Source organism: Amphiura filiformis, chromosome 10 (assembly GCF_039555335.1).
Source record: "Amphiura filiformis chromosome 10, Afil_fr2py, whole genome shotgun sequence".
Classification (NCBI taxonomy): domain Eukaryota; kingdom Metazoa; phylum Echinodermata; class Ophiuroidea; order Amphilepidida; family Amphiuridae; genus Amphiura; species Amphiura filiformis.
The window spans coordinates 6,238,594-6,260,368 of record NC_092637.1 but is presented as its reverse complement, the minus strand read 5'-3'; the positions used below and the strand labels follow the sequence as shown (position 1 = coordinate 6,260,368).

Genomic DNA, 21,775 nt, shown 5'->3' with positions numbered 1-21,775 from the left:
GTGCGCAAAGCGTGCAGAATTGTGCAATTTTACCCTATTTTGGCCCAAAATATGGTGTTTTTTGGCTAAAAAGGAAGATGCAGAGGACCATTTCGGGGGCTCTGGGCCCGGGCCCATCTGGCAATTGGTTAATCCAGCCCTGATTGCAAGTTCACATCAACAATTAATACAAAATAATAAAACGGTTTTTGAAGGCACAAGTAGAGCTAAAAACATTGCTCTCATTATTTCAATGAGCTGGATTTGAAAAAGAAACTTCATGAGTCATTACCCATTACATTTTAGTGTTAAAAATGCTATAACCCCTCGAACATTTATAACCTTTCCCCTTTAATTTGCGACTCCTTTCCAACAAAAATGACAGTCCCTCCTCACCTCACCTCACAGGATGTGTCACCCACTGTCGGATGTAGCCCTCCTCAAGTAGCTTCCATTTGCTTCTGTTCTGTACTTCTCTTGCCCAGGTTGTACCCAGATAGGATGTGAGATCATCACGCCATCTTCGTTTTTGTCTTTCCCTTCTTCTCTTTCCTGTTCTTGGTTGCCATTCCGTTAACCTCTTTGTCCATCTATTGTCGTCTCTACGAGCTATGTGTCCCGCCCATCTCCACTTTGCCTCCTTGATCCTTTCCATGATATCTTCAACATTTGTTTTGTCCCTGATTTCCACATTTTTTACTTTGTCACGTATGGTGATATGTAGCATTTTCCTCTCCATAGCATGCTGTGCTACCTTGAGTTTTTGTTCTAAAAACTTAGTTGTTGTCCAGGTTTCACAACCATAGGTCATTGTAGGTAGTACACACTGGTTGAAGACTCTCGTCCTCTTTTGTCACATATGATTTCTTTGTGTCTGCCAAAGCAACTCCAGCCAGCCTTTATTCTTAGCATGACTTCTTCTCTCGTGTTGTCTTCCATCTTTACTGTCTGGCCTAGATACTTATAGCTTTCTACATGTTCTATCTGCTCATTCTCTACTTCAATGGACTTGTTTGTCTGGTAATTTATCATGAATTTGGTCTTCCCCTTGTGTATATTCAGTCCTAATATATCTTCTTACTCTCCTTGTTCAAGCTGTTTAGTTGCACCTCCATATCCTCAACTGATACAGCTGTTAATGCAACATCGTCTGCAAATCTCAGGTCTGTTGGATAATCTCCGTCAATGTTGACTCCTCTCGGTTTTAGGTCTAAATTCTTGAACACTTCTTCCATGGCGGCTGTGAAGATTTTTGGAGAAATTGTATCACCATGTCTTACACCTCTTTTGATGTGTATTGGTTTGGATACATCATTTTCAAGATGAATAATGGCTGTTGCGTCTGTGTATATGTCCTCCATGATTTGTACATATCCTTCATTTACTCCAATCTTTCTTAAAGCTGTGAATAGGTCTCTGTGCTCTACCGAGTCAAAGGCTTTTTCGTAGTCTATATACCCAACGCAAAGCTTTAACTGGTATTCATTTGCCTTTTCTATTAATTGATTTAGTGCATGAAGATGATCTGTAGTAGCTTGTAGTTGAGTAGCCCTCTCTGAATCCGGCTTGTTCTCTTGGTTGATTCTCATCCAGTATTTTCTTGATGCGGTTTTGTATTATTCTTGTAAAGATTTTGTACGCATGGGGCAGTAAGCTTATTGGTTTGTAGTTCTTGATATCTGCTTTGTAGCCCTTCTTGTGAAGCAGTATATTCCAGGTTTTTGGGTATCTTTTTCTGATGTGATATGTCATTATACAGTCTGACTAGTTTTATGCTTATCTCTGCACCGCCTACCTTGAAGATGTCACTGGTTAGGTCGTCAGTGCCTGGAGCTTTGTTGTCTTTCATTTGTTTCACTGCCAATTCCACTTCTCTTACTGTTATACTTGGGAGGTCAGTTTGATCAGTTGATTTACAGTTTGTATCTGTCTTGTCCTGATTTGATTTTGAACTGTACAGATCTTGGTAAAATTCTGCACATACGTCTAGAATTTCTTCTCTATCAGTTGTGATGCTGCCATCCTTTTGTCTCATTTTGCTTATTCTGGTTTTCTTGCTGTTCAGTTTTGAAATCTGTTTTAGTCCTTTTCCGCTCATCAGGATGGTTTCAATTTCTTCATTTCCTCTCTTTCTGCCTCTCTGTCGCCTCTTCTTTCTCACTGTTTTGACAAGCTCAGCGTATTCAGTTTTTTGTTGGGGTGTTTTGTCTTCCACTTCAAGAAGTTTCTTTCTTTTCGCATCCATATCCTCTATCACTTTGTCCTCCTCAGATGTTTGCTTAGTCTTTCTTTCTCTTGGTGCTATTTCTTCAGCTACCTCTATAACTGTACTGGATATGAGGTCATACATGGTATCCATATCTGCACTCTCTATATCTAAACATGCAAAATGATTTTTCAATTCAAGTTGGGACTCTTGTCTCCTCTCCCGTAGTCTGTGGATGTTCAATTTATTTTTTATTTCTGTTTCTTTTGATCTGAAGCCTTGCTAGTTTCTTTACTCTGACCATCCTATGATCACTTCCAATATCTACACTTGTGATGACTCCACAGTCTTCTACAATTCCTCTTTGACTGCTTAGTATGAAGTCAATTTGGTTTTTAAACTTCCCTCCTGGGCTTTCCCATGTCCAGTATCTATTTTTGTTCTTTTTGAAGTAAGTGTTTGCGATGACTAGTCCTTGTTGTGCAGCAAACTCCAGCAGCATGTCCCCTCTATCGTTTCTCTCTCCTATCCCAAACTTTCCCATGATGGACTCCTCTCCGGGTTGGTAACTTCCTATTTTGGCATTGAAATCTCCCATTACTATAATGTACTCGGCTTCACTTTCTTCTATCGCCTTCGCTATTTCCTCATAAACCTCTTCCACTGCCTCATCATCATACTCGCTGGTGGGTGCATACACCTGAACTATGCGTAGTTGAACTTTGTTTCCAGTGAGTTGCACTGTGATAGAAATGACTCGGTTTGAGTGACATTTCATTCCCTTCACAAAGTCTTTGAATTTTGGGTGTATAAGAAACCCAATTCCTTTTGCATCCTTGTTGTCCTCTGTTTTTACTTGGTTGTATAACCATGCTCCTCCTTGAAGTTCCACTACACCCTCTCCTTCCCTCTTCGTTTCACATAATCCAATTATGTCCCACTTGAAGTTTTGTAGTTCATCCAATAAGGACTCTAGAGATTCATCTGTTTTCAAGGTCCTAGTATTATACGTACAAACGTTGAGTGTTATTTGTCCATCCTTGTGACCCTTATCGGTCACACAGTTTCCTTTTTGGCTTTGGCTGTGTGACGTCATCCACAAGTGTCACTCTTGGGTCACGATTCATAGGCAATCTGCAGTCACCAGGTCTTTGATGATTGCGCCCATTTTGGCCTTGGGCTTTACGGCCTCCTTTAGCATTCTCTTCCATTTACTTGAGGGAATTTAGCCATATACCGACGCGCTGGCTGGACGTATTGTCAGTAGAGGTTTATGTCAGGGTTACCTCACCCTCAGTCTGATGTTGATGATGAAGACTAAGCAACCATATATGGCCATTCAGGGCTACTCCAATAACCCCTGTGGCCATATAGTGTTGCCCCCATTGTCCCATCTCTGTTTTACTCTGCCGCAAAGCTAAGTGTATCCAGGTAGTACGCGATTGACATGCACTAATTTTAATGCATGTCAGTCTTCGAGGACGTGGGGGTTGGGTAACTGCAGATAGGCGATTAGGGACAGGGGGGCTGATGGAATTGCCACCTGTACCTACAACCAAGGTTGAAGTTGCGCTTCATGCAGTCAATTTAACTCCCTATATAACGGTAAAAATAATTTTAGGTCAAATACAAAGACGACCGTTTTTTTGAACAACCAAACGCCATAAAATCAAGGTAACGGGTCTTATCTGGGGTTTAGATGCCTTATCTGGGAATACCTTAAGGATCGCTATTAAAGTGGGGTTTAGGTCGCGTTATCCTGGGTTTACGACCCACCTGTGGATCAGGTAGAGATAACACGCTTGTGCTTTTGACCAACTTGTAACTTTGGATATCCCCGCAATATTATTTTTTCAAAAGAAGGAGGAGACCAATACAGTGTCTGCGACTGCGTCAGCAGTCAGTGCGAGGCTAGGAGCAAGATTCTTTTTCTTTGCATGCCGCGGATAATGGCAATATTTGGCAAGGTGAATTTCAGGGGAAACGGTATAATTCAAATTGAAGCGGTACCGGCTTCGACTTATGATCTAAGGTTGCGGCTTTGAGCCTCGGCGATGGTATTGTGTTGGATCTTTGGGAAGCGACCTTCACCTATTTTGTCTCTCTCTCTTTCTCTCTACCTTAGTGTATAAATGTGTAATGGGCAGGAAGGGTGAAACAGACTCGTTTCGTCGGAAGAGTGGTGAACCCCAAAGCAAACATTATTAGTGATGAGTCATGGATCTTTTAATCCCGGAGGTGTGATGTATCCTCGAGATATTTTTGCCAGCAGCGAATTCAGATTCAGAATTCCCAGAACAATTTTGCATTTTCTTTCCTTTTCATTTTCAGAAAGCATGATACAGGTTCGAGCCCAATACGTTTGTGAAGTTGGTCAAGAGAAGGATGGCAATCGTTGGCGATGGGTTCTGCCATACAGAGACCCATGCCGATGTACCAAAGTCAGGTTTGGAGGTTCGAATCCATACACACCAAAACGCCCGTTTGAACCGGTTTACGTTGACAAGCCATTTGTTGGTGACGATGTTAACAAGATTTGGAAGCATTATGGTTTGGATTGCACTAGTAAGTAGGAACTTCAACTTGTATCTCAACACGGAGAAATGGGGGGGGGGGGCCGTTGGGCACGCCACCACCGCCACCTCCCACCCAAACCCAAAAAGGAGAATATAAAAGGAGAACGGAGAGAAAAGAGAAGAGAAAAGGGCGATAAAGAGAAGAGAAAATGGAGGAATATTAAGAGAAGACAAACATATGGAAAAAAGTTGAATTGCATGTGAGTAGGCCTATGCCCCGATTGTGAGTTTATGCGGTGCTTCATAAACCCATAAAGGGGAGCAGCGTGGCACACTGTATATGATCTTTGCCTTTGGTGCGAGAGGACCTGGGTTCAATTCCCCGCAGGACCAAAAACAAAATCTCCACTCTCCACGTGGTTCATCTGGTGGCGGGGCTGATGATCCATGATAAAAGACCTCGTTACAGTCGGTTCCGATCAGGGTAACGCCCGATTGTCGACTACTCTTGCCTATCCTGTATAAATACCCCGACCAGCTATCTACGGCGACCCCCTTCACTTGTGCTTGGCGGAAGTTTCTAGTCTCTAGAAATTTTCCACTATGATTGCTTTAAGTTTTCAAAACAAATTTGTTTCAATACCAAAATTTATGATGTTATCATTCAAAATTGATACAATATGCCTAGCAAAGCCAATTTATTCCAGCGTTATTGAGTTTTAATTGTATCGTGTTTCAAGGTGCAAGAAACATTTTAACCTTTCTTTTGATCATACCTCAAAATCTGTGATTTATCTAATAATTTATTACTTATTTCATACATTTTTGTACAGATATTGATGAATGTACTTTGAGTACTGATAACTGTGATGCAAATTCTGCTTGCACCAATACCATTGGTTCCTTCACATGTGCATGCAATGCCGGTTACATTGGAGATGGAATAACATGCACAGGTTAGTCTATTTTGTAGCATATAGAATTGTCTACTATGATTAATTATTGCTTTAAGTTTTCAAAGCAAATTCCTTTCAGTACCAATATTTGTGATGCGATCAATCAAACATGATACATTATGTTGCCAAGGAAAGCCAATTTATTCAAACGTTATTGAGTTTAAATTGTGTCATGTTTCAGAGTACAAGAATCTTTTTAAATTTTCTTTTGATAATACCTCAAAATCTGTGTTTTACCTAATACATCATGACTTATTTCATACATTGTTGTATAGATGATAATGAATGTACTTCGAGTACTGATAACTGTGACGCAAATGCTGCTTGCACCAATACCGTTGGTTCCTTCACATGTTCATGTAATGCCGGTTACAGTGGAGATGGACTAACATGCACAGGTTAGTCTATTTTGTAGCATATAGAATTTTTCTACTATGATTAATTATTCCTTTAAGTTTTCAAAGCAAATTCATTTCAGTACCAGTACCACTATTTGTGATGTGATCAATCAAACATGATGTTGCTAAGGAAAGCCAATTTAAGTTTATTTATTAAACTTTTCTTTTTATAATACCTCAAACTCTGTGTTTACCTATTAATACATCATAACATATTTCATATATTTTTGTACAGATCATAATGAATGTACTTTGAGTACTGATGACTGTGACGCAAATGCTACTTGCACCAATACCGATGGTTCCTTCACATGTGAATGTAATGCCGGTTACAGTGGAGATGGGGTAGCATGCATAGGTTAGTTTATTTTGAAACATAGGCATTCTATTTATATCAAATAATTCGCCAGCAAAGTGGTTACACAACTCCTTGGTAACTGGATCACGCACCTTTTGGAATTGGCAATACATGCCATAGATTTTCTGTTGCGATCATTTCGATCGTGGTGCAGAACTAAAAAGCGTGATCCAGTTGCCATAGTGATAATCGGATTACACGTAACACTTCGCTGGCGAATACGCTGTAGAAGTGACGTCTATAGCAATTATAGATGAATACAATTTTTGAATAGACCGCCCTGCACTACAAGCAGATTGCACTAATCACCTGTGCATGTCAGCAAACATAGATTGAGTACAATACCGCTCTTTTCAAAGACAATAATCGCACATTTATCCGTATTTAATTGTAAAATCATCGTAGCCGAAGCAGACGATGCGCGAGCTGACTCCTGGTCCGCCATTTTGTAATGAATATATGAATATATAATTAAAGAAAAATGCTGCTGCCACCAACGATAACTAGCGATCTAGGCTACGTAAATCGCGTATTTATATAAGGACTTATTTTTTGTCACTGTCCTCACGTCCATGAACTGAGTCTCAAGTCTATCGCACTACGTGCTCTATTATTCGTCCATGCATATAAGGCTCATTATAGGCATTCTATTTATTTCAAATATGTGATGCGATCAAGCAAAATCAGTCAGAACTCGGAAATATAAAATTTTCAGTTTCTTATAGGATAGTAAAAGGCATTTACAAAGCTTGATTTTGCTGAAAACTCCATTAAAATTGAACAACTAGTTCCAAAGATATGAGCATTAAAGAGTTTGCAAAACAACAGGAAACAAAAGGAAATAGTTCCTTTGTTGAGCTATATCTCAAAATCAATATTTCCGAGTTCCGACTGATTTTGCTTAATGTCAACCTACCTTTTAGAATTGGTGCATTGAAGTTTTCAAAGCAAATTAATTTCAGTACGAATATTTGTGATGCGATCAATCAAACATGATACATTATGTTGCCAAGGAAAGCCAATTTAAGTTTATTCAAGCGGTATTAAGATTTAATTGTATCATGTTTCTTAGTACAAGAAACAAACTTTTCTTTTTATAATACTTCAAACTCTGTGTTTAACCTAATACATCATGACTTATTTCAAACATTTTTGTACAGACCATAATGAATGTACTTTGAGTACTGATAACTGTGACGCAAATGCTGCTTGCACCAATACCGATGGTTCCTTCACATGTGCATGTAATGCCGGTTATAGTGGAGATGGGGTAGCATGCACAGGTTAGTTTATTTTAAAACATATAGACCGGGCATATAGACAGTCTCTCATTTCAAATCATTAGTTTTGGTTTCTCTTTTGTTCAGAAACCAAAAATCAAGGGATTAAAAAGTGGAGATGAACTGGTTTGCAATCATAACACTATTGTGCTGGGAGGACACAAGAGGGTATATTAATCAAAAGTATAATGGCCTATAACCATACGTATATAATAACCTATTGTGCTAACATTTTCATTATCGATATCAATCAACGCGGGCGACAGTTGATGCTCTCTGCCGTAGGTGGCACACTTCCATGACACCTTATAATTACACCCGAGTTCTATATACGAGGCCTACATGTAGAAATCATGTGCATATATTGAGTGGTGTGTGTGTGTGTGGGGGGGGTGTTTATTTGTCTGAAATATAAACGATGCATGATGATGTAGATGATTTGATTATGAATTAGATTATTCCCCGGAAAGCACAACCCATACCTCTTACCTATGTTCCCTCCGCCACCTATATATAACCTCCTCCCTCCCCCTCCCCACACTCGATATCAACTCTTCCCTATTATTCCACTCCACTCTTGAGCTCCCCTCTCCCCCTCCTTCCCTTCCCACTTCCAATGCTCTCTCCCCTCTGTTTCTCTTTCTCCCTTACCCTTACCCTTGCCCTTACCCCCTCCCCCCACACACACACTCTTTCCCTGACGATCTCTTTTCTCTCTCTCTCTCTCTCTCTTCTCCAATAAATAAATTGATTAAAAGTCAATTTAAACCAGCTTTCTATGATATTGATCTTCCGTCATGCGACATGCACATAAATAGAGTTGTGTATAATAGTGTTTATATCACTGAAGTTTCTATTATATCACTCAAGTGTATAATCTTTCAAGTGTCTATTGTAATGTCTGTGGAAATATTTCGATGGTCTATATATTTTCACAGTGAAATAAGCTAAAGCTATTTCGTAGTCTCAAGTCAATGCTTTCAAACTAAATCAATGCTTTCAAATGTAGACTGCTTTGTTCGACTTCTCTGCTCGTGAATATTGCACTGCGAAATTTAAACATTTGTTTGTATACTTAGATCAGGCAACTTCAAATCCTGTAATTTTCTTCGTCACACCACTTATAAGAAACGGAAACCAAAACCGAAACTCCCTGTCACAAATGTTTAGTTTTGAACAAAAGGTAGAAACAATGAGTTCGATATCTTGTGATTCAAGTGGTTAGGCAGGACAATAGGAAACCACGTGACCAAAACCAAAACCAAAACTAAAACTAAACATTTGAAATGAGGCATCTATTTATTTCAAATATGTGATGCGATCAAGCAAAATCAGTCGGAACTCGGAAATGTTAAGTAAAAAGCATTTACAAAGCTTGATTTGGCTGAAAACTCCATTAAAATTGAACAACCAGTTCCAAAGATATGAGCATTAAAGAGTTTGCAAAACAACAGGAAACAAAAGGAAATAGTTTCTTTGTTTGGCTATATCTCAAAATCAATATTTCCGAGTTCCGACTGATTTTGCTTAATGTCAACCTACCTTTTAGAATTGGTGCATTGAAGTTTTCAAAGCAAATTAATTTCAGTACGAATATTTGTGATGTGATCAATCAAACATGATACATGATGTTGCCAAGGAAAGACAATATAAGTTTATTCAAGCGGTATTAAGATTTAATTGTATCATGTTTCTTAGTACAAGAAACAAACTTTTCTTTTGATCATACCTCAAAATCTGTGTTTTACCAGAGAAGATGTAAAAGGTCTGTCACACTACGACGGACTGGATCAACGTACATCACCGAATACAAAAATATTTTATTCGGTGGAAAAATCACCAGTCCGGCAGAAGATTCGGTGGGATTTTGGGTCCGATTCCCGTTCGTCTCTCTATGCGTTGTGGCCGCTAATAATTCTGCAGGCGTCTTGTATCCGATCGTTCAACGTCCGACAAATGACCGGATTTGGGGGTCCGATTTCCGTTCGTTTCTCTATGCGTTGTGGCCGCTAATAATCCTGCAGGCGTCTTATATTCGATCGTCCAACGTCCGACAAATGGCCGGATTTGGGCCTCAACGTCCGACAAATGTCCGGATTTGGGGGTCCGATTCCCGTTCGTCTCTCTATGCGTTGTGGCCGCTAATAATCCTGCAGGCGTTTTATATTCAATCGTTCAACGTCCGACAAATGACCGGCGAATCCGTGGCATGTGGCACCAACAGGGACGTCCACCCTATCAGAAAAGTGGGGGAGGAGAGGGTGTTTGAGAAGGTTTTTGACCCCTTAGAGGCAGTGACGTAGCAAGCACTTTTTCAGAGGGTAAACAAAGTGGGGAAAGACAACTTTTAAGGGGGAAAACTTTTACGAATATTGGCTAATAAGTACAAAAGGGCTACAAATCTGATATATCCTTTGGACAATGAAGGCCCAATTGAAGCCATTTGTCATTTTTTGGATCAATTTTAGCACTATTATTGGGTACTATTTTAGTTTGAAACAACCGCAAATTGGTGAAACGAAAGCCTAATTGAAGCCATTGAAAAGTTTTCACCATTATTGTATAATATAAACAATTGTTTTAAAAATAACACGTGGATGTCCATAGCAGAAGCAAAAAGGAAGACTTGTCCATTTTTCAAAATGAAGGTCCAATTGAAGCCATTTGCATGGGGAGTGTAGGGCCTATTTACATTATTAGGCCTAGGTCTATTGTGTAAAAATTTAGTTTTAAAAATGGAAAATTTGGAAAATTGTTTTTGGTGCATCATTTTTACACTATTATTGCCTTAAACAAAAAACAAAGAAGGCCCGAACTGAATTTGCAAAATTTAAAATGTTACACGATCCACTTATAGATATAAGACTTCAGACTAGTAATTTCAGGTAAAGCATGCATGGATTGGTTATGTTAAAGTCAGTAATAGACCTAAGTCCGTCTTAAATACTGACTTTGGTGACAAAATGTCACGGGCCCTACATATCGACGGGCCGGCAGTAATTTTCACAGGCTTTTGGGCCAAGGAACCACATTTAAGCACTGCCTATAATAATCACAGGCCTATACTTAGGCTTACTATATACTATCCTGGGCCTACTCAATAACGTACAATTTAACCTTTTCCATGTTTTCTCTTCTTTTTCTTTCTTGTCAATCACTAAAACTGGTAGGAATTTGATATTGCGTCCTCTACCCTTCAGAAAGTGCCCTCCTCAATACTACTTACATGCATAGGCCTACTAAATTACGTGGAAATTTAACTTTTCTCTTCTCTCTCTCTTCAATTTTTCTCACTTTCTTTTCTTTTTTCTCTCCTTTCCCCCTTTTTTCTACTTGTCAGTCACTAAAGTACTGGGGAAATATTATATTGCGTCACACACCCTTCAGAAAGCCCCCCCCCCCCCCATGATCGATGCACATGTTCGCCATAGGCCTACATCCGGTACAAGCGCCTGCGAAACCTTGCAAACACCTGCGGTATATAAACGAAAGAATAACGAACAAACCCAGGGTATATACAGAACAGTACGAACACACATCGGACAACTTCCGAACATGTAAATTCGGCACACTCCGTTGCAAGTTTTGTGCATGCACAAAACTTGAAACGTATTGTCGACGGACTAAACAAACATCACCTAACACGAAACGCATTTGGCGGATAATAGCAGGACATATGAAGAACATAAAACGAACATTGACGAACACTAACGGATTTGCTAAAATACCATCCGTTTCTTATACGGAAGACCGATCCGGTGTAGTGTGACACTAACACGGTCTGGGTCAACGTACATCACCGAATGCAAAAATATGCTATCCGGTGGTGATGGCCTCACAGGAACGTATTTACAACGAACACGGGCCGAGTGCAACGAACAAAGAACGAACATGAACGAAAGGAGAGCGAACAAACTCCGGCAATATGCAGCACCATACGAACACACATCGGATAAATACCGAACATGTGTATTCGGTACACTCCGTTTCAAGTTTTGTGCATGCACAAAACTTGCCGACGGACTTAACGAACATCACCTAACACGAAACGCATTTGGCGGATGATAGCAGGACATAAAAAGAACATAAAACGATCATTGACGAACAACAACGGATTTACTAAAATACCATCCGTTTCTTGTACGGAAGACCTATTCGGTGTAGTGTGACAGGCGCATAAGGAAGAGGAGGGTTAACGGATTTATATACTTGAGATAATCCCGTAGGTAATCCGATTGCACCTATTCATAGTCCTTTATTCTCAAGTAGTCAGACATCCACTTGCAGTAGCCTTTGATGTGATGTGTGAGACCACTCACGGTCGACTGATTTTCACTCCAGAATTGGAAATATTTCGAATGTTTCTATAGAGAGTTTGTTGAAAAGTATGAAACGCCGCGTGTATTAAGGACCCCCTGCTTGGATGGGATACCACATGTGGATATAATACAAGAAAGAAATCAGGTGTTGTAAAATTTCCCCCAAATCCGCCTTTTTTGTTAATATTATTATACATTTCTAAAGAAGAAATGTTTAGGATTTTTTTAGAGAAGTGATGATTGTTGATCATTTCTATTTTCAAGTTTTTATGTATTTTCCGGTCATTTCCTGTAAACCTAATAAAGATATTCTGATAATTGACAACATCCTCTATCACAAATGATAGAGGCTGAAAGTGACAACAAGCGACGAAAATTATAATTTGTCATGGTACTTCAGTCATATTTTATCTGAAATTTGACTGGATGACAGGGCCTGCAAGGGGGTGACACTAAATTCACGGTTGTTCTATTAGCAACGCAAAACCTATGAAAAATTCCGCTGGTTTACTAACTAGAAAGTGAGGCCAGTTATCGATCCGTTATGAATAATTCATGTTCGACCCTTGGATCATGTTAATTGATATTGGCAAATAACAACGTTGTTAGTTTTGCGAACTTTGTCTGTTCAATGAGAGTATAGCGCGCCCCCAATACATCTGGGCGCAAACCTGGCGAAAACGATCCAGTTTAAGGGATCTAAAATGAGCGTTTATTGTGTTTCGACAGTATTTTTGTGGGACATGAGAGCACCTCAGACCTATCGAATTGCATTCTGAATACGAAGCATGTCTTTCTGATATCAAATAATTTTCATTTTTGAAAATCACAATATAATACAAATTTTATGACAAATTATAAAAATTGATATTTTTCAAATTTTGATATATAACAGTCCTCGAAGTAATTATATAAATCTAATGATATATTCTTAAAGTGTATGTAGCAGGGAGGAATTGCCGACGGTCAATTGAAAATTTTGACCTTTCATATTGAAGTTATGGATTTGTTTCCCAAAAAGACCTAATTTTTTTGGTGTTTTAGGAAAAAAAAATCCATGTCTTCAATACGAAAGGTCAAAATTTTCAATTGATCGTCGGCTTTTCATCCCACCTACATACACATTAAGTATAAATCATCAGATTTATAAAATTTACTTCAAGTACTGTTAAATATCAAAAATATCAATTTTAATGATTTGCCATAAAATGTGTATTAAATTGCGAATTTCAAAAAATCAAAATTATTTGATATCAGAATGACGTTCTTCGTATTCAGAATGCAATTCGATATGTCTGATGTGCTCTAATGTCCCAAAATAAATACTGTCCAAACGTTCATACCCCAGCCCTTAATGAAATGGCGGACGGATATTCCCATCAGGCACCAGTGATAGGCCATATGTTTTTTCCAAAGAAAGTCTACTAATTTGATATGAAATGACATTTTGCAATAGCAAAGTCAACATTAGGACTTGAGATCAATAATATGAAGGAAAAACGTGACAGAGGCAAGGTGTGAAACACAAGTAGTATTTGAAGTTAAAATAACCTTTGATACCCGACCTGACCTTCCATAGCTTTCCATCATGGCGCCTTATTCGTCTTTATGTATTTCTATATGCTCTCAAGTAAAATAAAATATCCAAACTGCACTAGGCAGACAGAATGTTACTTGGCTCCCAGCATGAATTATTGATTTTATACGGAGGTAAAGAAATACACAGTTGTCTGCAAGCCGTGCACCATACTCCAAATACTTCGGTAAATCTGAATAATGGTCACATGGTGACATATCATGTGTTCGGGAAATCACGTGGCAACATTTTAAGATTTCAGACTTGTTTGCTAGTTAAATTGTCATTTGTACTATTGATTATTTATCTTTGTTAATTAATATATCTTTTAAATGCTGATAAATCGTGGTTGGCTGCCCATATTACATGTTAAATTTAATGTTTTATGAATATAATTCTACCACGCAGAGGGGTCACACAGCATAATTTCACACTACACGATTTAGCTAGATTTGGAGCTCTGCACTTCAAATTCACGTCAATTTCAAAGTTTATACACTTACTGTATTTAAAATAATACTTATTTTTTTGTTATAACAAACTGGAACACGAAATAAACTAGCTTATTACCTATACAGAAAGGGGATTTATACACATTCACTCAGCAATTTGACATGCCTGGCGCATCAAGACATTCTCTGTCTGGATAACATGCCTGTCGCCCTCAATACGTCTGGGCGCAAATTTAAATAACAATACGCTATTTACATATGAATGCGGCTTCATGCTAATTTCTAGCGCCGCTTCCAGGCCTATTCCGTGATGTATGGTATGCATGGTACGATGACATACAATCACTGACCTATCCCTAAAAGTAGTTGCGTGTATCACACCCGTTCCGGGTTCAAACCCCATTGTAGTATTCAATTGTTAAGCGGCTAAATAGGGTGATTCATCATTTACTTTGAATGAGCGGTCTCACACATAGTTTGTTTGAGGATAGCTGGATCAACCTCCTCTTCCCATGGAAGTATAAGATACTTGGTCCTGTGTCACAACCTGGGGTACCTTTGTGTTACATAGTAAAAAAATTAAATGGCTCAAACATTTTACCTACACATCTCATTTGAAGTGGTTCATCCTCCTGAGCATTTTGACACCTTTTTATGGAAATCGGTTGAAAAATGAGAGAGTGAGGGCAAAAACAATCACAAAGTAGGGAGGATGTAACCCCACGTCTTTTTTCCACATTTACAATCATTTTGAGCAAGTATTGGTCTTTTAAATGAACTTCTGTATTTATTTACTTGGTTTAGATGTCTGGGAGTCCATTTAGACATTTTTACTAGATTCCAATTTTAATGGGGGTTTTAAATCAAATTTACGATATGAATCCCTCCCCCTAATCCTCCTCCCCCTAATCCTCAGCCACCCTTGGCACATTTCATGGCAAACGTCATAAGAAAATAATTAAAAAATATTTTAAAACAGGATAAAAACATGAGTAATCTAGAATAAATTAGCCTCAATTTAAGACCTAATTGAATCTTTTAAGTGAAGGAATACTCAAGAGACAGTGTTTTGAAATCCAAGCTGCACATCAAAATGTAACAAAGCCACCTTTTTGGGTACCCCAGTATGTGACACAGGATCACTTACTAACATGACGGCATTTGCTAATTAGTTCAGATTTGCGGTTCTTAAGGGTACTACACCTCGATAAATTTGTGTCTATTTTTTGCATTTTCTCAAAACTAATAACACAGTGGTAACAAAAGTTATGTATATTATAGGGGCAAGGAATCCAATTACTACACTGGAATTTCAATGACCTAAGGCAAGTGGTTTGTTATTTATGACCAGAAATGAGGTACCACTAGGATGTACCTCGTTTCCTATCATATATACTGAACCTGCTTGTCTTGAGTCACTGAAATTTCAGTGTAGTAATTGGATTCCTTGCCCCAATAATATACATAACTTTTGTTACCAGTGTGTAATTATTTTTTGAGAAAAATGCAAAAATAGTCACAAATTTACCACATGGGTGTAGTACCCCCTTAATGCCTTGTAAACTTTATTTGGCTCAAGTAGGCCTACTTTTAATTGATATGACTTTTGAGTGCATGATCAATCAATTTTATTTGGATTATGTACCTTTGTTATGTGTTTTCTAATTATTATTATCCAATTCAACTGTTTATATTATAATGCCATTTATTGTGGATCATATATAACTTCAAATTTTTCTCGCGGAGCGAGCAATTCTTTGAAAAAGTAATAGGATATTGTATTGCAAAATCTTTTTTTTTTATTCTTTGACATTTTTACTCTGAAAGTACACTTATTTTCGATGGGGGTGCGTCGCACCACCCGCACCTACCCCCATTTTTGTTTGGTGGATTTTGCCCCGCCCCACACAGCGTCCACAGCAGGTCAATAATTTTTTTTCCAGCAACGAATCACGTGGAATTGTAATAACACCATCAAATGCCACTTTACAAAATATACTGAACTATAGGCTATATACTCCGTTGGTGAGCGACGGGCGATTGGTATTTCACCAATAAGGTAGCTCGCTTTTCCGAACGCAAGAAAATGAGTCCTATTTGATTGGCTAGAAATATTATCAACTTAAAAGTTGATAACATGGTAAAGTTAAATCGTTACTTTTACAAATGGGACCATTTCAAAAAGCAGAAGTACCGGTAGGTATTTAAATTCGCTGCGTTCTTTACATTACGTTGTCAACGGTTTTCTTTAAATTTGTTGATGGATTTTCTTTAACTCCAGGTCTGTTAGTATATTCACCCAAGTTAGTTTATTCTTGTACAAAATGTTTCTATTTCAATATTCCAAGCTATTCCAGTTTGCATTGATTATCTGGGATTGGAAAAGAGTGACATACCAGATGCGAATATCCTAGCGTCATCAGAGTATAGCGATAGCCACGGAGCCAAAGCGGGAAGGCTGAATGGTCAGCTTTTTTGGTTACCGGATTGGTATCAGACTCAGACAGGACCAATTTGGATACAAGCTGATATAGGTAATCACACTCCACCATGTAGAATTGGTAGCATGTTGTAACCCAATTTATTTTAAGCTTCATTTATGTAGATTTCGGACAAATAAATTGAAAAATGAATAACCAAAAAGAGAACAGTCGTGTGTAAGTTGCTCAAGTCATCAGACCTACTACCGGGACCTACATCTCACGAAGCCACTGTCTCAAACGTAGACTACCCCGTAGTCCACTTGCCCATTGTGCATACTCTGGATATTGTATTTAAGCTTAAAACTCTGATTTAATTAATGTGTGCACAATTGATAGATTTTCACATCTGATCTTTTCAGTCACCCTACCTACTCCCTCTGTTTTACTAGCTTTTTAACCTGGAATTTCGCGATTAATAAACTGGCAGATTCTAAAATCAGAATTGTTCAGTATTGAAGTGCCAATACAATTATGACATTATGATATGTTGCATTCAATAATATAAGCCTACGTACACTTTACTTTTTACTGTCACTAATATAATTATATAAACTTTTTCATAACAATTTTATACTAGTATTTTGATGTAATAAATATCAGTAGGCCTATAATTTCGAGTTCAACTGAATGCTTTCATCATGATTAACATTAATAACATGCTTTTATTGATCAAAAATCGACTATGGCATAGTCTATCTCAAACGCGAAACGATAATTTATTAGAAACAAAGGAGAGTGCTTCTCACTTTTGTAACTCATGTATATACTTAAAGGCCCATTAAGGTTGGTCTGAACCCTGGAATTATGGAAACTTTCGGGCCTCATAACTTCTAAATTGTTGGTCTAAAGTATATAAAAGTATACATATTTAGAATGGCAAAGACTTGATAAGTTCATCTGAGAGGTCAAATTTGGGCCAAAATGGCACTTTTGGTCCAAAATCCCCAAAATAATGGTTTTTGGCCCACTTCTTTTTTGTGCACCGTATTCAAAAAAATGAAAAAACGTGTCCTAGATATTTTGATCTAGTTTTTAAAAATTAGTTTCAAAAAACTTTTGGCTCAAGAATTTTTTTGTTACGGTGCACAAAAAAGAAGTGGGCCAAAAACCGTTATTTTTGGGATTTTGGGCCAAAAGTGCCATTTTGGCCCAAATTTGACCTCACAGATGAACTTATCAAGTCTTTGCCATTCTAAATATGTATACTTTTATATACTTTAGACCAACAATTTCGAAGTTATGAGGCCCGAAAGTTTCCATAATTCCAGGGTTCAGACCAACCTTAAGTGACTTGCTCATCTGGACGATCGTAAAAATCATAAAAATTCAGATTTTAGTACCTTTGTCATTGTCATAAATGTGTTAACATAACCTGCTAGTGGTTCAGCCAAAAGCTCTGTATTTTAGACAAAAATAAGGAATTTACATGAATCTGTAATTTATATAATGACAGTACGGATAAATTAGCTACATGTATTTCAATGGGGCTTCAAATTCGTGAATACTGCTGTTTTCTTTGTTTTTTTTGCAAATTTTTCATGTCAAAAATACCAAATGACAATTTGAATGATTTATCTTTCACCATGTTCACTGTAAACAATTTATAAACAATTTTAATTGTTTACCCTTTCGCTGGGATCACTGAATGGGTCTTTAACCAAACCAACCTTGCTTATAACGCAATCATAGTGTTCACCGTGTTCCCCAAAACAAATACACATTTTGCCGTATCAGGGTTCACCCAAAGGTTACACAAACTTTCAAAAATGCTCAAACATCTCTAATTATAAGGGTTCAGGAAATTATAGTATGTTGAACTGTTCTTGACTTACAAGAGAAACAGAAAAAAGAAAGCATAGGTCAATAGCTTAAAAAATACGGTTTCAATTTCTTTTAATATCATTAGGTTACCTGACCTATGTATTAGGTCTTATAACGCAAGGTAATGGAGACACTTCATACCCTGACTGGGTGACATCATTCACAGTGTCCACATTCCTGACTGGTGCCAACGAGGTGTTTGTTGAAGATCAAATTGGAAAGGCGATTGTAAGTAATAAGCAATGGACTGAAGTTTCTATTCAAGCTTATGTTTATCAGATATAACTTCCTTGGTTAAATGACTGTCAGCTGCATGCTGAATATATATATAATAAACATGGTGTTCATGGACATGCAGACCATCCAATTGTTGTGACGTACTTTTGTTATTTATTCACTGAAATACCTCTCTTCCACAGATATTTCGGCCGGGCAACGTTAACTTTTGTTATTTATTCACTGAAATACCTCTCTTCCACAGATATTTCGGCCGGGCAACGTTAACTCCTTCGTCCAGATGACCACAACTTTTCCTGAACCAGTATATGCCCGTATTGTACGCATCTACTGTCTGACCAAATTTAGAGATTTTACGCACTGAGATTCGAATTATTAGGATGTAAAAATGACTAGATATGTGACTCAACGCGACAGAATGAGGCGGATGTCGGCAAATGTATGAAAATGCGGTAGATGAAAACATACAATTCGCAGTACATTTTCTATATTGAGACACTTATATCATAGTAGTTTTAAAAGGTCAGGGCAAGTAGGCCTATATGGGTAACGGGTGTTGGGTAATTAGAGATAGTCCTATCACGAGAACCACCCAACCCGAGAACCGCAAAATCTAGTTTTCTATATTTCAGACATGAAAACTGGCCTAGAAAAAAAAATCACTGAAACCATAATTTTTACCATTTTCTGTTAATTTGATTCAGAAATATAGGCTGAATGAAAAACACTGAAAACAACAACAAAAAAACGCTGAAATCAGCCTCGGAAAACGCTGCAAATTGTCATGCCTGATATTTTTGTCTTGCAAAAGGGTCAGTCCATGTCGAAACAGATTGAGTGTACACCCACCCTCTTGGATTTTGCTCTCCTTTGGCTCAGGGGTACCTTTCATGGATCCCTAGGTGAGGTCACAAGAAAAAAATTCAAATTCCATTTCGTTTGCGAATGGCGGGCAATCAAAGTTTGGCGACCTCGACCAAAATTGTGAATTTAAGGGGTCCAAATGACAAAGTGCTCTCTTTGAGGGGCACTTTCTTCTTAATTTAATCAGTTGTGATCCTCTTTTTGATTGTTTTCACTCACTGGCTGTGTCTGAAATACCTAATGCCAAAAAAGATTGATTTCGGAATTTCGTTGGGATTTCAGAGGGGGTCAAAATCAGCACTTCATACTGTTCAATCAAATTATCTTTGATTTTGAAGGACCCATGATAATGCCACAGTGCACTTATAGGTCCTAATTATGTTCAGAATAGATTAACCATGTGCCAATGTCTATGAGCAATTAAAAAAAAGAGACATTTCTAGACCCCCTACATAATTTTAGGCCCCCCTAAAGTGGTTCAGCCACAAATGGCGCTTAAAATCGGCAAATTTTGACACCTAATAACTTTAGGTGTACACCAGATATGAATTTCTAGTCTTTTGCATCTGAAAGAATGTAGTCTTATGTTACTAGGAACATAAGATTTGTTTTGTATTTTTGTGTTTTGATACTTTCAAAAGGTCGTTGACCTATGAACATTTTTCGTCATAGCGCCCTCCTGAAAGGTCTGACACATAACAAACTATACATTTTGGAATCCTCATGACCATACGAGTAATTTGATATATTACTTGACATAATTGGGAGCATTCTGAAAATTTGACCCCATAACCTGTACTTTGCATGTGCATCGTTGCCAGGAAGTGCATTTTTGACCCCCTTAAAAATCCATACAGAGGATTAGAAAGTAGTTTTTTCATATTACTTGACTCAAGAGCAACTTGAAATATCAGGATAAATAATACAAATGGCTATAAAGTGATCAAAAATATAAAAAAATACCATACAAAATTGGCATTTTGTACCGTATCCTGTATGCATGGTATGTTAGGCAAAAATGACTATTTTTGAAAGCGTCAACTTAATACTAAAACACAAAAATACAAAACAAATCTTATGTTCCTAGTAACATTAAACTACATTCTTTCAGATGCAAAAGACTAGAAATTCATATCTTGTGTACACCTAAAGTTATTAGGGGTCAAAATTTGCCGACTTTAAGTGCCATTTGTGGCTGAACCACTTTAGGGTGGCCTAAAATTCTGTAGGGTCTAGAAATTTCTCTTTTTTTAATTGCTCATAGACATTGGCATATGGTTAATCCATTCTGAACATAATTAGGACCTATAAGTGCACTGTGACATTATCATGGGTCCTTCAAAATCAAGATAATTTGATTGAACAGTACGAAGTGCTGATTTTGACCCCCTCTGAAATCCCAACGAAATTCCGAAATCTATCTTTTTTGGCATTAGGTATTTCAGACACAGCCAGTGAATGACCACATTCAAAAAGAGGATCACAACTGATTAAATTAAGAAGAAAGTGCCCCTCAAAGAGAGCACTTTGTCATTTGGACCCCTTAAATTCACAATTTTGGTCGAGGTCGCCAAACTTTGATTGCCCGCCATTCGCAAACGACATGGAATTTGCATTTTTTTCTTGTGACCTCACCTAGGGATCCATGAAAGGTACCCCTGAGCCAAAGGAGAGCAAAATCCAAGAGGGTGGGTGTACACTCAATCTGTTTCGACATGGACTGACCCAAAAACTATCCAAAAAATTGTGCTTTAGTTAGTTTTGCGAATTATGAAGTGTTTCACTCTAAACATATTTCAGTTATCACCAAAATGCATAATTTGACTTATTCTGTGAAATTTTGGTATTTTAATTTTCAAATTTGAACTCTTACATGTTTTATTCAATCATCTGAAAAAGTATAATTCTGTTGTAAACATTTGCCAAGTTTGGAATATTATTTAGTAGCTAAAGTGTTTTGAAGTGAATTATAACAATAATAAGTACCATTACCTGTAGGCCTACGTAAAATAGGCGAACTAAAATCAGGCTCTTGCGCAGCGTAATTCAGCCCACAAAATCCGGGGAAAATTAGACTTGAATACATCTAGGCTAAAAGTCTACGTTTCTTTGCATTTTACTTTAATAATTTAAACTTTGTATAAATATGTTCCGAAAATGAATGCAGAAGTGCTTCGATGATTTCTCTGTTGATATCAGCAATAAAACTAGGGCCTATAGAATAAAACGGCAATGTTTAGCCGCTACATGAAAAATACTGAATTCAACAGCTCTCAAATTCAACTTGCAAGCTTGCACACGCATTGCACGCAAAAAAGTTCCAGACATGA

The 21,775-nt window shown here is 37.8% G+C and overlaps 1 protein-coding gene across 1 annotated transcript in view; it reads left to right on the top strand.

Moving 5' to 3' along the window:
* Positions 1 to 19,385, top strand: part of LOC140162443 (uncharacterized) — a 30,133-nt gene extending 10,748 nt beyond the window's left edge. Inside the window, exons 3-10 of the mRNA XM_072185683.1 lie at positions 4,517 to 4,750; positions 5,535 to 5,657; positions 5,933 to 6,055; positions 6,291 to 6,413; positions 7,574 to 7,696; positions 16,389 to 16,574; positions 18,430 to 18,572; positions 18,826 to 19,385. Of these exons, the coding sequence (XP_072041784.1) occupies positions 4,517 to 4,750; positions 5,535 to 5,657; positions 5,933 to 6,055; positions 6,291 to 6,413; positions 7,574 to 7,696; positions 16,389 to 16,574; positions 18,430 to 18,572; positions 18,826 to 18,945 (1,175 nt within the window). The 3' untranslated portion in view covers positions 18,946 to 19,385. The remainder of the gene's footprint in view (positions 1 to 4,516; positions 4,751 to 5,534; positions 5,658 to 5,932; positions 6,056 to 6,290; positions 6,414 to 7,573; positions 7,697 to 16,388; positions 16,575 to 18,429; positions 18,573 to 18,825) is intronic.
* Positions 19,386 to 21,775: the final 2,390 nt, after the last annotated feature.